Below are 17075 nucleotides of genomic sequence, written 5' to 3'. Positions count from 1 at the left end.
AGGAACCCAAGCAAGTCATCAGGTATCAAATACACAAAATAAATTGTTTGCTTCTCAATTGAGGTGGTTTTATTGGAACAAGCCTTGCCAGAGTGATAGATATTAAGGAATAACTTAAAAGAACAGAGAGCAGTAGAAGGTGGAGAAATTTAGGGAGGAAATTCCAGAGCTTAGGCACTATGGAAGCGAAAGCCATTGCTGCTGTTGGTGGTGGGTTCAAAATAATGGATGCCTCATAGGTTAGAATTGCTAGAAAACCCTCTCTGTTTTTAAAACTTCAGTTGGCTCCCTTTCAGATTTTTTCCCCACTCTTTGGGGGATGCTTCCTGAGTGTCCTAGCCGTATGTCTTTCTATCTTTCATCTCATTGTCTTTTGGGGGGATGGGCCATGGTTTTCCATTGAATTGGTTCATGCTTACAGGCAAAGTCCTGCATTGGTTTCCTTTTGTATTCTGCCAAGCAGATGACTGGCAATTCTCCCATTGTCACTACTGCTATCACACATAGTAGAAGGAATTAATGCCTGTCTGGCCTCGTTTTGAGCATACCTGCCTTGCAAAACAGGTCCTGGTATAGTGCTTGACTTGGAGATACTGGTCCAAATGTGCACTATCGCTATGCTACACAAGACCCCTCTCCTCCTACATGGCCTAGCTCTAATTTGAAGATTCCAACTCTTCATTGGAAACAATTTATCTTTAGCTACCACATTAAAATCTTCAAGCATCTCAAATACCTCAATCAGATCACCTCTCAATCTCCTATACTTACCGAAACGCAGGACATCTTTCTGCTCCCAAACCTCAATTTAACCTATTATATGCAAATTTGGCTAAACATGGAGCAATTGAATAAAGGTGTAATTTGTATGGACAAAACTACTTCACTGCTTCATCAAGTTACAGTCTAAGAATTGCAGAAGAGAGATTCCTGTTTTCTTGCACAGGTATAAAATCAAGTTGTTAAATAATATGCTAGACAGCATGGAACGAATGTGAGATTAGACCTTGAATATTGGAAAAATAACAATGGAGGGCTTTGAGTTAGCTTACTACAGATGCATGTTCAAGGAGAATGATTAATGAGAGGGACCTTGAAGAAGCAAAGGAGCAGAGAGCAGTGACAAGGCTGATTATAATGAGAAAGATGATATACTGTAATGACATTATCTTAGAAACAAAGGTTATTGAGCGTTGGTTAAAAGAAATCCAGAAATGTTGCCTGTACCAGATACAATACACTTGCTGTGGTTCTGTTCGCCGAGCTGGAAGTTTTTGTTGCAGACGGTTCGTCCCCTGTCTAGGTGACATCCTCAGTGCTTGGAAGCCTCCTGTGAAGCGCTTCTGTGGTGTTTCCTCCGGCATTTATAGTGGCCTGTCCCTGCCGCTTCCAGTTGTCAGTTTCAGCTGTCTGCTGTAGTGGCCGGTCTATTGGGTCCAGGTCGATGTGTTTGTTGATGGAGTTTGTGGATGAGTGCCATGCTTCTAGGAATTCCCTGGCTGTTCTTTGTTTGGCTTGCCCTATAATGGTAGTGTTGTCCCAGTCGAATTCATGTTGCTTGTCGTCTGCGTGTGTGGCTACTAGGGATAGCTGATCGTGTCGTTTCGTAGCTAGTTGATGTTTGTGGATGCGGATCATTAGCTGTCTTCCTGTTTGTCCTATATAGTGTTTTGTGCAGTCTTTGCATGGGATTTTGTACACTACATTTGTTTTGCTCATGCTGGCTATCGGGTCCTTCGTTCTGGTGAGTTGTTGTCTGAGTGTGGCTGTTGGTTTGTGGACCACTAGGACTTATAACAGCACACAAACCAACAGCCCCACTCAGACAACAACTCACCAGAACGAAGGACCCGATACCCAGCATGAGCAAAACTAATGTAGTGTACAAAATCCCATGCAAGGACTGCACAAAACACTATATAGGACAAACAGGAAGACAGCTAACGATCCGCATCCACGAACATCAACTAGCCACGAAACGACATTACCAGCTAGCCACACACGCAGACGACCAGCAACATGAATTCGACTGGGACAACACTACCATTATAGGGCAAGCCAAACAAAAAACAGCCAGGGAATTCCTAGAAGCATGGCACTCATCCACAAACTCTTATCAACAAACACATTGACCTGGACCCAATATACCGGCCACTACAGCGGACAGCTGAAACTGACAACTGGAAGCGGCAGGGACAGGCCACTATAAATGTCGGAGGAAACACCACAGAAGCACTTCACAGGAGGCTCCCAAGCACTGAGGATGTCACCTAGACAGGGGACGAAACGTTTGCAACAAAAACTTCCAGCTCGGCGAACAGAATCACAGCAACGAGCACCCGAGCTACAAATCTTCTCTCAAACTTTGAACAATACACTTGTTCAGAGACTGGACGTTGTGAACTGCACTGATCACTTATCTTGTGTGAAATAAATATTGTAGATATGTGTCTAGCAAAAATGTTATAAAATTATATTGATTTAAGTATTGCACCTTACTCCTGCCTACATTACATAAAGTTACATGATTCCTGGCATTATGCAGTAGATTACTGGATTTAAAAATGCCTCTAATTTCCAAGTCACTGGTAATGATGCAGTAATTATGAGAAGTGATTTTACTGCTTTTTCCTCATTTGTGTGCTTCCCATTAACAGTGTGGCATTTGCTATCACTAATCACCTCTACTACATTCTCTCCATGTATGTTCACTTTTCTTTTCTCATGATTGTCTTCACCCCCTTTGTTTCAGGAGCTAGTGACTATTGTTGCATATTGTTTCACTCCTCTTTGAGTCCTCTGTTTTGTTCCATTCATCAAAACGATGTTAACTACAGCACAAGAATTGTTTCAGGCTGCTCTTGGCTTGGGTATAAATCCCTGCTGTTTGAGGAACACACCCACAACAAATTGGACAGATGGCATTACGGTTCTATCCTAAAATCAAGAGAGACACACTCTTCCTCAGTGCTGTGAAAATCTGGCACTACTGTAGTCAAAAGTATCTCTTTCTGTTCACCACTTTGCCAGGATATACGAATATAATGCCAAACAAAGAAAGGAGGAGGATCAATTTTTTATATAGCTCCTTTCACGAAGAAATTCAGGAGGAAGCTCAAGCAGATCATAAGCACCACTGTTCTGTTAAGTGGCCTGTTTCTGTGCAGTGGATTTCATGTAATGAACAAATACATAGGATAGTTCCTTGATTTGGACCTGAACAGACTACATTTCCTTCCTGTAAATTACTTCAAGTTGACTTTTAATTTTTCAAGTATTTTGCAGGAAGCCTTTTATTTTTAAAATTTAAGCTTTGTGAAGGTGCTCTGAAAAGCCGTGGACATCTCGTGTCATCCTATGTAAAGGCACTAACTGCATTGACCAAAATGTGGAAATGTATCCCACTGTGCACTCTGTGGCCTTGAGAGGAACGGAAATTTGTGTTCTGGGGAGAGGCAGTAGTTGGAGGGGGTGTGGGAAGAAATGACGACAGAGGAAGAAAAATAACCAGAGTGCCAAGGGATAAACCTGAGCTTACACTTCAGAGAAAATGCAATGAAGTATTCTTGTTCAAATAAATGGTTTACTCAAGGTCAAATAATCTGTTTGTTTTATAAGGCCTCACACTATCAGAATAAGTTAAGTATTTTTAAAAGATGAACGTTATTCATGAAATCTCAACCTTGGAATTTCTAGTGTGTTCTGCTCTATGTGCTATAATCTTGGAGTTGGTAGGCCATTTTCTTCTCTAATTGATGTATAAATGAACAGACTGCCTGCACCAAATTGTGTACAGCAAGTCTTTTCCAGATGAGAGTAAAGAAAATCAGAAGGAAGAAGTTAATTGTACTCTCCTATTAGTGGAAGTCTATTTTTGTTTAAGGCTGATCAGCATTATCTACAATTACAACATTTCAAAGACTTTTAGACAGGTATGTGAATAGGAAAGGTTTAGAGGGATATGGACCAAATGCAGGCAAATGAGGCTAGTTTAATTTAGGATACCTGGTCAGCATGGACAAGTTGAACCGAAGGGCCTGTTTCAGTGCAGTGTGACTCTTGCATAATCTGTCCATTACTGTAAATCAGATTCTATCAAAGCAGTATCAAAATAAATAACTAAAATAGCAAATAAACCCAACTGAAACAAGTGTAGACTCTTTGAATAAATATGACTCCTGAAGTTAATGTGGGTTTTGTTGTGTCATAAGTAAACGGTTGAAGATTTGACAAAGGTTAATATGGAATAGGGAAAAGATTTTGTCAGTTTAAATAAAATCGGTTGTGAATCGATTTTTACAGCACTCTATACTTGGAGCATGATCATTTGTATTCTGGTTTACAGTAAGATAGCAATATTTATCGTGTTTGATATTTTGCATATTCTTCTGATTGAAGGTGAAAATGGACAATGGGACGTATAGGATCGTCTATTGAAAGCAAAAATCTTGAGGCTATTACAGCTTAATTTTAAGATTGCCGATCCCCACTTCTTTTACTCCACCTTTGGTAACTATGCTTTCAGCTGCCTGAACCCTAAATTTTGAAATTCTCTCCCATAATTTTGCAAACTCTTTCTGATGTTTTAAAACTATCTTTGAACCCAAGCTTTTGGCCTCCTGCCCTACTATCTATTACTTTGAATTCCACAGCCAGGGAAACCATCCTCCATACATCCATATGCCCAACCCTGTTAGAATTTGTTTCAAGGAGAAAGTGAGGGCTGCAGATGCTGGAGATCAGAGCTGAAAATGTGTTGCTGGAAAAGCGCAGCAGATCAGGCAGCATCCAAGGAACAGGAGAATCGACGTTTCGGGCATAAGCCCTTCTTCAGAAACTGGAGAAATCTGAGTTCATCCCTTGTGGTTGGAGAGTTCCCAGGCAGAAGATGAGGCGTTCTTCCTCCAGCCGTCGTGTTGCTATGGTCTGGCGATGGAGGAGTCCAAGGACCTGCATGTCCTTGGTGGAGTGGGAGGGGGAGTTAAAGTGTTGGGCTATGGGGTGGTTGGGTTGGTTGGTCCGGGTGTGGATCAGACCTAGTAAACCAATCTGTCTTCATAGGATGTGCCTGTTATCAGCCTAGTGTACTTCTGCTTCACTTTCATGATGGCAAGTATGTCCTTTCCTAGACCAGAACTACATACAATCTCCAAGTGTAGTCTCCTCAGGACCCAATATAATTGCAGTAAGACATCCCTAGTTCTGAACTCCAATTCTCTTGCAGTATAGGCAAATAAATCATTTGCCTTCCTAATTGCTTGCTGCACCTGCCTGTCTGCTTTCATTGACTTCTAGATCCCTTTAGCACATAACCAAACCTCACTCCAATTATACTGTAGTTAACTAGTTCACCAAAAACAAGAAATACTCCATCACAAGATCATCTTGAGTAAAAGGAAGAGGAATTATTATTTTACTTGCTAATCTGGAGAAAAAATACTGAAGACGCAATATGAAACGCAATTGTGGGTATGAAGTTAAAAAGTTCAGTACGAAAAGGAAGCTGAAAGAATGTGCAGTTTAAAGTCATTAGCATGTTCTTGAGGTGTTCGGTGTTAACTTGAAGCAATGGTTAGTTAAAGATGTCCTAGAACAACAGCTGTTAACATTGCAGATGACTTTTGAGTTGTTTGTGTTTGTGTTTCTCCAATTCACTTTATTACTGGGCTTCATATTTCCTGAGGGACCAGAGAGAGAACCTTCTCCAGTCCCAGTCACAAATCCATCTCCTCTGGTCTGTCAAAAGCTGCTCCCTGAAACACAATTAGTTGTGAGTTCTACTATCTAAGCTCCTTGTTTTTCAAATTGGATAGTTGCAGGAGATGTCTTTCATACCATGTCTCATCATGCAATTGTAAATCGGAATAGGAGATGCAAGTTTCTGCATGAGTGACTGGCTTTGGTCTTTATTGACAGAAACATTAATTTCAGTTCAGACTGGTTCTTGTTTACTGTTGGTTTCTTGAAGTCTGGCTCCATCTGTGGTCAGGATATTACTATGGCCATTTTAAAGTTTTTTTTTTTCTTGGGACAATCTAAATCCATGAAAACCCTAAGTATTAAAATTACTTGATGGAGTTTCAATATTAATAATTAATATCTTTGAATTATTGTGATATGCAGATCCTAACTTAATACCCAAGTATCTCCAATTAATCTAGTATTGTAGCAACCTTTCCACTGTTCTTGATCTGCCTTATCCATTTCTTTTTCCTTTGCTTCATTTTGCCCTTCTTTACCTCTGTCTGCTGTCCTTTAGTCTCATGTTCCCATGTAAATGCTTGGCAAAATATGATGTACTTGCCAATGATGAGTTTGTGTTGGGAGGATTACGTCATTAGGTGCATTTAATAAGGAAGGTGGTAAGTCTGCCACATTCATGTGTCTACCCTGATTAAATCAATGGCAGGAAGGCCCAGAGATGGCCTTCATTCCTATTCCCAATGGCAATTGAGCCCTTTCAATTGGATTCAATTCAAATGGAACTGATGCCATCTTAAAGATCTGTGAGTTCACGGGCTAGGATTAGGGGTTCCTCATTCGCGAAGGACACACTGCCATATCAAGTGATCGGAAAAGAGGGGTGGTTACATCTGAGAACGTGCCTTTGCCCTTGTTATTGATTTCTTCCCATCAATTCTCTGTGGCCTGGAGACCTTGGTGATCCTAAGTCTTGGGTGGATAAAGAGCCAGCAGAGGTCACTGTCTCCCCAGTGACGTTGCCACACAATGCAGAATTTCGGCCTCTATCTGCCAACTGTTGGCCCATGGGATTTCTGTCCACAGGGTCCTTGATCCCGGACTGACCTTCCTGAAAACAGGTAATGTGGGGCTTTCATTAGTTCTCCTGTGGTGATTGAAATTGCTGTTGTTCCATTAAATATCAGCCCCTGTACCCAATTTGTCACTGTTCACCTTCATTTCTTTGAACAATAACTTGACTTACTTTGCAGTTGTTTTACATGCGATAAGTGCTCTGATACCAGTTTGAATTTCCTGATTGTTTTCAGGTTCTGCGTGACATTCTGAAGGAGGTGCAGGGAAACATGGTGCCACGGAGCATGCTGAAGGAATGGGCTTTGCACACTTTCCCTAATGCCACGGACTACTGGACCTTTAGAAAAATGTTCACCATTCAGCTCGCATTGATTGGTTTTGCTGAATTTGTACTTCATCTGAACCGCCTTAACCCTGAAATGCTTCAAATTGCACAGGTAATGCAAAGTTACATTATGGTTATTAACAACAGACTGCAGTAAGTTTTAAAGAAATGCTGTAATTCCTGCTGAATTTTTGGTGTACTTGCTGAGCATTTTGCTGTTTTGTGCCCACTGCCAGTCTGTGCAAGATGCCTGAAGCAGGTGCAGCTAATGGTCATTGAGGAGCTGAAGACTATTTATGTAACTAATTTGAAGCAATTTAAACAAAATGATAATTGCACGGAGTTAAAATGAATCCAGTGAGAGCAATGAATGGTTTTCTGTACTGAGGTTCCTGCCCAGCTATATTTTATAGCTCTTGGTTTTGCCTTATGCCAAAACAATTACTGTTGGGTTTTTTTTAAAGCCAGCAAAATCTAATTTCTTCTGGATTCGTTTTAAAATGATTAAAGCTGAACTTGTAACCTATCTGTATTATGATTACATTGCAGAGTTTTAAAAACGGATTGAAGTGTGAATTTATGTTTTGAGATTATTTCCAGTTCCCAGTTTCATTGTGTATCTCTATTATAAAACATTATGTAGTGTTAATAGGATAAGCACAGGCCATTTGATCCAATTGGTCTCTGCCGATGTTTATGATCTGCACGATCCTCTTCTAAGTCTAATGAGCATTTTCTCCTCCTGTTTCCCTTAAATCCATTCTATTTGCCCCAACTAATTACTCTTTGTGATAGCAGATTCTGCATACTAACCACTGTTACAATCCATCTCTTTGTGAGGTACCCCAATTTGTCACAGTTCCAGACAGGACTTGTCAAACTATTAAAGTCCGAGGTGAGGGAAGTGAACTGGTTCCCCTTGGTTATTGGCACACCCTTCAATTGGCTGCAGGAAGATTACCTTTAAAACAATTAATTCTTTTGTGGATAGCTTTCTCCCAGACCCAAAAGAAGGAGCCAATTTAATCAGGCTTTCTCAAATAAACAAAACAACTGAGTATAAATACAGGAAGAAACAGTAACTCAACTCTCTTATGCAGATCAGAATAAGAGGCGAGTTCAAAATGAAAAGTTTAAAAAAAAATACATCGGTCTCTGTATTGTTTGTGAAGCCCTGATGTGGAGGTGCTGGTGTTAGACTGGGGTGGACAAAGTTAAAAATCGCACAACACCAGGTTATAGTCCAACAGGTTTATTTGAAAGTGCAGGCTTTCAGAGCACTGCTCCTTCATCAGGTAGCTAGCTGTTGGACTATAACCTGGTGTTGAATAATTTTTAACTTTGTTTGTAAAGAGCAAATGTAGCCATTGAGGTGGATGTTACCAATAGTTTTGACATTGGTAGTTGAACAATCAATGTTTTGGTTTTGTAGGTTGGTTGAAACTCTTCTGTTCTTATTTCTTTTGCCTGTGGCTGACTAGCAGCACTCAGTGAGATTCAGTCATTTCCATTTCCTTTACTTGTACTGTAGAAGTGCTTAATTTGCTTTTCCATTACCCTCCATGTACACCTAGTCCACACAAGGATATCAGGCCACTCGATTACATATTGGAGTTGAAGTTCACTATTAACCTCTGTCTCTGTGTATTCTTGAAAGGGGTAAAAAAATCAAAAAATGTATCTCTCCAGACTGTTATCTTTTTATACCATCCAGTCCACAGTCTTGAGTCACTCCCAAGAGATTACAAGTTCAATTTGTTGTCTATTGTTGTTCTTCAGCATCTCATTTGGAATTTACGCCTGCAGTCTACTTTTAGCTTAATAGCCTTTTTGTTTATGAAAAGAACTCATTGCAATTAAAGTTGAATATGGCCATAGCTGATTGAGGTTATGGTCCATGGTCATGGCATCACTCCCTGTATAAAAAAATGTCCTTATGAATGCCCAATTTGACCAATGATTGTGATAAGGCTCCTAGTTTGGTCTTCTCAACTGTTTAAACCACCTCCCCAAAATCTATTTCATGAAAATATTCCTTAATGTTAAGGAGAACCAAAGGGTCTGTTTCCATGCTATATGACCTCTGTCAGATCGTATCAGTCTAGAGAATAAATTCGCTAGTTTGGCCCCTTTCCTGATGAGTATAAACTCTGAAATTCTGGAATCATTTTGGTAACTTTGTACCTTCTCCAGTGTTTCTCTTTCCTGGTAATAATAGGGATCAAGACTCTGTCCAGCACTACATGTATTAACCTAACAAGTTTAACAACACTGCTCTGCTTTTCAACTCTATCCCTTAGGAAATGAGCTGCAGTGCTTTGTTTTCTTTTTATGGACTTAATAACCAGTTCATCATTTGTGTGTCTGAACTTGCAGATCCTAATGTTCCTCACCTCTATTTGGAGAGTTACTTTCAAAGGAGTATGTGGCTGCCTTATTTTGCCTTCTCACATTAGTCGACATTGAAATTAATTTGACAATCGTATACCTATTTTGCAACTTTGTTAATGCTTGCCTTGTCTATTGTTGTAGTTCTCCTCTGTACTAACTTTACCCTCCCCCTTGCCCAAAGTTGGAGTCATACGCAAATGTTGTAATTGTTTCCCATTCCTTCATCCAAATTGATAAACTAAATGGTGAAACAGCAGACTGAGCAACCTTCAACATTTGCTGTTTTCAGATGTGGAATTGGTTTGCTTTCTCCTTTCTGCTATTTGCCCTCTGATTCCAAAAATACTGAACATGGTCATGAGTCTACTGTACAATATCTAATCAAAGGCTTTTTGAAAATTCAGATATTTGCAGATTACCCTTGTCTGTCTTTTGTTACTTCAAATAATTCAATAATGTGGTAGGGAATGATTTTCACTTTTGTGCTGACTATATTTCTTTCTAATGATGAGGGGTCCAATATGCACAATGCAGGCATTACTGATTGAAAACCTCTGAATTTTTCTTTGAATATCAATATTACCAGATCATTGTTAAATGGTATGTCAAAAGGTTAGTCCTCTTATCTTTGTAGCATAAATGTCAAAAATCTCCAGGTTCGTAAAAAATAAATGGTTGGAACTGATGAAATATCCCATCAACTTATGTAAGGTAGTGTCTTCAGAATCATTATTTCTGATCTGCATAATCAAATTATATGGCTTCTTAATTGACCCTGCTGTACAGATTGAAGTCTGTAATGAATTTTTCTGCCAAAGTGTTCTTGGAAATGTTCTGATGATCAGCAATATTGATGAACTTGCATTTGTATATCCCTTAGGATATCCCAAAATATTTCTCAAACCAGAAGAATTTAACACCCTGTTATTGGAACAGAGGACTCTGTTCAGCCCCTTGAGTTTGGTCTGCCATTTATTTACATCTTTCCTACTTTAAACTTGTTTTACTCTCATCATAGGGTGGCACGATGGCTCAGTGGTTAGCACTGCTGCCTCTCAGCGCCAGGGACCTGGGTTCAAATCCAGCCTCGGGCGACTGTCTGTCGGGAGTTTGCACATTCTCCCCATGTCTGTATGGGGTTCCTCCTACAGTCCAAAGGTGTGCAGGTTAGGTGAATTGGCCATGCTAAATTGCCCATAGTGCTAGGTGCATTAGTCAGAGGGAAATGGGGCTGACTCTTCGGAGGGTCGGTGTGGACTTGCTGGGCCAAAGGGCCTGTTTCCACACTAGGGAATCTAATCTAATCATCCTTGATAATTTTACTCTGTAAAGATTCACTGAACTCAATCTTGAGAGTTCCAGTTGTGGCTCAGCATCCACAGTCTTTGAGAAGAAGTGTTCCATTCCAGTATTGCCACTTTCCTTATGTGAAGGAGAAATGCTTCTTCATTTCACTGTTAAATAGCCAATTTTTAATGCCAAGATTGTCTCCCTTAAATATTGCTTTTCCCCTCGAGGAGTTAGCTTTTCTGTATTACCCTTTGAATCGCTCAACTTCGATTTGGTCAGTAACTGTTTGCCATGAGACAAAATTGCAAATTGGTATAATCCTGAATTTTATAAAAAAATCTAGTTATTATCCAGAAGGTAGGGTGTCTGGGGTGGAGGCTAGTTTATTTAACATTCTTTCAAGTTTAATTATCAGTTGGTATTTAGAACCAGGATGTAAGGGGAGGAATAGCTCTTTCAAAATGATTGACTCCTTGAATGAAAAAGGTAAGATGCCGACACCTTTTCATCCATGTGTATTTTTTCCTCATTGTAAGTTGAATATTTGCTTGTAGTTCTTCATTTCTACAGGTAACATTTGCTTACTGAATGGGATCCTGTTGTATGATCTTGTGTTCTAGGACACCGGAAAGCTCAATGTGGCATACTTCAGGTTTGATATCAATGACAACTCTGGCGATCTCGATGCTAACCGCCCTGTGCCATTCCGTCTCACTCCAAACATCTCAGAGTTTCTCACTGCCATCGGAGTGTCTGGCCCACTCACTGCCTCGATGATAGCTGTTGCCAGATGTTTCGCACAACCAAACTTCAAAGTAAGGCAATGGAGTATCTTGTCCTTCCCATCTGATATTCCGTGGTGCTAGTCTGTCAATATGGTTATGACTACCCCTGAAGCTTCCTGATGGGATAAAAGATCATAGAATTCCTACAGTGGGGGAGTAGGTCATTTGGCCCATCGTGTCCCCACCAACTATCCAAAGAGCATCGCACCTGGTCCCACCCACCTACCCTATCCTTAAAATCCTGCATTTTCACCTGACTAATCCACCGAACCTGCACATCCATAGAAATTTAACATTGGCAATCCATCTAATCTGCATGTCTTTGGATTGTGGGAGGAAATTTGAGCACCTGGAGGAAACCCAAGTATATACAGGGAGAATGTGCAAACTCCACACACACAGTTGCTGGAGGACAGAACTGAACTTGGGTCCCTGGTGCTGTGAGGCAGCAGTGCTAACCACGCTGCCACCACACCGCCCTTTAATGTGATGGTGCATGCTTACCATTCTTTAAGTGACAAGACCTGAGCAATTTAAATTCCTTTGTGCAATCTGTCCAACTGTCAGAGCTGGGAATGTAAAGATGAAAGATTTTAGTTTGGACAGCCAGTGCTGCCTCAGAAGCTAAGAGCAACAGTCACAGCTTAAAACAACTGGAATACAGTGTGTTGAAGTTTTCAACAGAAATGAATTCTCTGTTGTGATATAAATGTGTCTTCAAATTCTGTCAGCATGCCTTCAAATTGTGTACAGTCAGCAAAATCTATTTTATGCATAATCGTCCCAAAAAATTAGGGTTTTTCTATGGTCTCCGGTCCTACTTGCTTTCCTGTTCATAGGAATCCATGCCTCCCCAACTTTCAGGTCATTGCTTTGTGTTCTGATTGTCCTTGTCAGACCTTCATTTTTAATCGTTTTGTTGAACTCCTGACTATTTGCAGTTGCATTTTTCAACAAAGTGTTTTCCTGACATCAAGAGGTAGAAATGTGTATTTCTACAATGTCATTGACAACCTCAACGAAATGCTTTGGGACACAGACAGAGGTACTTTTTTGAAGTGTCGTCACTTGGTTATGAAGGAAACCCTGCAACTGATTTGTGCACAGCAAGCTCCCACAAGCAGCAATCTGATGACCAAGATGATCTATTTCACTGTTGTTGAGGAATCATTATTAACTAGGGCATTGGGAAGAAATCTGCATTCTTCAGAATAGTGCTAGTGAAATTTTTTATGTTCTCTTGAGAGGGCAGAGTCTCATCAGAAAAACAGCACTCATAACAATATAGCATTTACATTGTACTGTGCTGGAGCCACAGCTTAGGTTACATGCTCAGACTCTAGAGTGGGATGTAAACTTCCATTCTCATTCAGAGGCCAAAGTGATAAATGCTAAGGCAAAGCTAATTAAATACTGCTACTCTTTGTAGACAAAATATTAGTAAAATTGGCATTTGTAAACATTCCAGAGACCACCATCTTTACATTTCCTTGCTGAAGTAGGTTAAGTGGCTTTTGTGTTGGTATTGCTTGGATATAATCAGCCCTGGCTCTCAGGTTTTATATATTTAACATACTTGTGCTATCTCTCTCTGATGAACTTCACTGAATTTCTAACCAGAATAAAATAAGACTGTATGGTTGCCAGGGCTGTCAGGCACCTAACTACTTTGATTAGCTCACTGTCCCATTTAATCTTCTCCTCACTGAAGAATTCTGCTTTGATGGTCGGGTTAACATGCTGTCATAAACTATTCAAATATGATGTCTGTTACTATTCCAGTACTGCACAATGTTCCTGCACTGAGGGAAAGACATACACACATACCTCCCTTGACCGAAGGGTTTCTTCTTGTTGGCCATGTACCGTCCTCTCCATCTCTTTGCTTCACTCCCCAAAAAAGAATTTCACAAACGACTGGATTTTCTGGTTAATTAATCATATTCCTCTTTTACTAACTTTTGCTTATGAGCGAGCCAACCTCAAGCTGTCTAAATTCTTTTATTTGTTCCTGGAATGTGGGTTTTGCTGGTAATTGTTGTCTGTCCCTAACTGCACTTGAAGGACATGGTGACTCACTGTGTCTAGAAACATTGCAGTCCCTGGGGTGCAGATACACCCACAGTACTGTTTGGGTGGAGTTCCAGGATTTTGACCTGGCGATTTAGTTCCAGGCAAATTGAACGGATTTTCAGATCACCGGCTAAATGAGGCACAGCTTAAGAAAAGTACCCCACCTTTGTTGAAACTGGTTTAATAGCTCTGAAATATTTCAAAGCCATAAAGTAAACGAGTGTTTCTGACTAGTTTGCAGTCCTTCATTTTAACTTCTACACTGAGGCTATTTTCAAAAGCACCACAATGATTTATTTCTGCAGTTCATGCATTGCAGAATAGAAGGATGCCATTCAGCTTGTTGTGTATATGCCAGTTCTTTGAAAGAACTACTTCTATTAGTCCCACTCCCTGTTCTTCGTCCATGACTGTGTAAAGCTTTCCTTTTCAAAGTCATGATGGATTCTGCTTCCACCACTCTCTCAAGCAGTGGATTCCAGATCATTACACATGGTTGTTTTTATTTTTCCGAACAATGTAGCAGCTAACTTGTCTAATAACACCCATTACCTAGCCAGCTTTGTTATTAAAATGCTGTTTTGGTGTGCGTTGTTTCTTTCACGTCCAATCGATTAAAGAATATGACTTATTATATGTGCTGCGTCGGGGACAGGTCCCCTGGTTATTCTGTTAATTGCAGATAATTATCCAATTTTCTTCTCCTTGCAGGTTGATGGCATTCTGAAAGCTGTGCTGCGTGATGAAATAATTGCCTGGCACAAGAAGACTCAGGAGGACACTTCCTCCCCTCTCTCGGCAGCTGGCCAGCCTGAGAACATGGACAGCCAGCAGCTGGTCTCACTGGTTCAGAAGGCAGTGACTGCTATTGTGACCAGGCTGCACAGCCTGGCCCAGTTTGAGGGCGGCGAGAGCAAAGTGAACACACTGGTTGCAGCTGCCAACAGCCTTGACAACCTCTGTCGCATGGACCCTGCCTGGCACCCATGGCTGTAAGACCTGAACCTTGAATCGCCAGTGAGAGGAGGGCGAGAGAATTCTGCTGTCAAGGCTCCTTCTGTTGCAATGTGAAGTTAATAGACTACCCAGATTGTGAATTATTTTTCTTGTTGAAAATCACTTCAATCCACTTTTCCAATGTTTTCTTGTTTTGCATTGCCCTGTTGGATCATGTTCCATCTTTAGATGGAACCATTGACCAGAATTTGTATAGGGAGAGTGATTAAGTAATACTTCTGTCTTTTTGACACACTGATAGGAGTAAATACTTCAGCAGGATTTACTAACTGCTGATTTTGGAGAGACTACTTTCAACAAGCACGATGCTAAGTGTGCAACGTCTGCACGGTATTTCATGCTTAAGAGTGGGGTAAGTTTCTCGCTGGTATACAAAGTTCGTCAACGGTTGGAGGGGATTGTGGCTTCGACGTAAGTGTTCATTAAAAGACATCTAGAAGGGCAAATATTTCAGATGAGGAGGAAAGCTGTGGGTGGATGAAAAACAGCTGAAAGTTGAGCACTGCACTGGTGAAGCAAAACCTTTACCATCAAGTGCCCAATTAGTAACTACACATCTGTATCCCTGAAGTAGGCCATTGCAGCAGGGAATAATGCATGAGCGAGCTGATGCTGATTTGCTCGATGGTTTTAATTATGCACTACTCGGCGTTGTTTGGCAAACACTGCAGAGTTTTTGCATGGTTTTTAAAGCAAAAATGTCATCACCAGGTATTTCTGTGTAAACCAATGCCCTTTGCAACTGTTTCCAGGAGGGCATTGAGGACAAAGGTTTCTGTTGTTACAGTTGCGAACATGTACTGCACTTTTGTAAGATTTGGGAAGTATTGCAGTTTTCTGCGTAAAGTGTTTTTACTGTTTTGTACCATGCTAAAGAGTCATCAGTTCAAATTAGGAGGGATCCATTTCTCTGCATGATAGATCAAAGCTGGCACTCAATTCAAAGAGTACAATTTGACTGAGTGTATAACGTACCTACTCATTTCTTTTCGATGTGTTGTTTTGGAAAGGGAGTCGTAACTGAAATTTCTTAAGTAATTCATTCTGCACCCTGTGTGAAATATTAACTAGAATTTCAATTCATACTGAAAGCTTATGAATAGGATGTAAGAATGAATTTTGGTATTTGTCACAGTCCCTTTACACTGTTTAAGAAGCCTCCACAAAGATTTTGTGGGCTCTTCAATGGCTTTTGTAGACAGCACTATATCCTTTCAAAACAAATATGTTTTTACTGATACAAGTCAGTTTAAGTCCTGTCCATCTAGCAGTGAACTCAATATGGCCAGTTTTTTTGTAAGTTATAAACTGTTTTATTTTTACATTTTTAAAAAAAGGAGTCCTTTGCCAACAATTATTTTGAGATTGTTCCATCATGTTGAAAAGAATTACATTTTGTACAGAACCTATTTACAAAGAATAAATCATTTTATAATGAAAACTATTTTCTTGCTGGTGTTTGCTTCTGTTCGAAGATTTCACTGATTATCGGACACTGTTTCTCATATGTAGTGAAATTAATTTTGCAGACGTGCTCCATTCTGCCTCAACTGTACAATATTTAATAGCTCTTCCCAGCACATTGTTGTTGAATTCTGCCTCCATTTCTAATTTGTGCAGAGGTTTTGAACAATGGAGCTGTTTATTAATGTAAATTGTGCCATAGCTCACATTTTCCTTATGACTGAGTCTTGATAGCATTTCATTCCCTCTTCAATATTGGAATAAGTAGCAGTATTTTTTTAAAAAATGAACGTGACCAGTCAGGGAGAGTGATGAAGTGTGTGTACATAATACCTGCGAATTGTTAAATGAGTGTGCACTTTGTATATTTTTGCATGTTTTCAAATGTTTCAGTTACCAAAATGGTGAAGTAATTAAAACCACTGCAATGAATGCAGCTACTCTTGTTATGTGTTGGAATTGCAGCATGCTTCGACAGACAATCATGAACTGATGACTAAACCTTTTGTTTTGAAATGTCAGTTGAGAAATAAAAATTGATCAGGACACTGGGGTGAGCTATCCTACTTCGGAATGATCCCCTGGGAGCTTTTATGTGCACCCAAGAGGACAGATGTGCTTTTAATGGTACCTCTGACAATGCAGCACTCCTTCACTTTGGGACTGGAGTTGTCAGCCTGGATGTCATATTCAAAGTCAATGTTCCCTCTAAGCTGCACAGCTGCTTGGAGATTTCATGCAGCTGACGCATTGGCTTCCACTTCCGGAAGCTGCTGCTGTGCATGGGTCTCCAAGGTCCACACAGCTAGAAAAAAATGTAATGGATTGTTGGTCAATATTCTGGAGTGGGATTTGAACCTTATTCAGAAATAAGCCGCCATTTGACTTGAATTGTTCAATCACCTCTTGCATATTGTGCTGTTCATATTAAAATAAAGTAATTACGTTCAACT

General features: G+C 40.2%; 1 protein-coding gene across 1 annotated transcript in view; it reads left to right on the top strand.

The window, feature by feature from the left end:
• LOC122560430 (transformation/transcription domain-associated protein) overlaps window positions 1-16558 on the top strand; it is a 210421-nt gene extending 193863 nt beyond the window's left edge. The window contains exons 70-73 of the mRNA XM_043711063.1: window positions 8-22; window positions 7011-7214; window positions 11404-11598; window positions 14353-16558. Coding sequence (XP_043566998.1) covers window positions 8-22; window positions 7011-7214; window positions 11404-11598; window positions 14353-14637 — 699 coding nt within the window. The 3' untranslated portion in view covers window positions 14638-16558. The remainder of the gene's footprint in view (window positions 1-7; window positions 23-7010; window positions 7215-11403; window positions 11599-14352) is intronic.
• The last annotated feature ends 517 nt before the right edge of the window (window positions 16559-17075 follow it).

Source organism: Chiloscyllium plagiosum, chromosome 21 (genome assembly GCF_004010195.1).
Source record: "Chiloscyllium plagiosum isolate BGI_BamShark_2017 chromosome 21, ASM401019v2, whole genome shotgun sequence".
Taxonomy (NCBI): domain Eukaryota; kingdom Metazoa; phylum Chordata; class Chondrichthyes; order Orectolobiformes; family Hemiscylliidae; genus Chiloscyllium; species Chiloscyllium plagiosum.
This window is presented reverse-complemented; position numbering and strand designations above follow the sequence as displayed.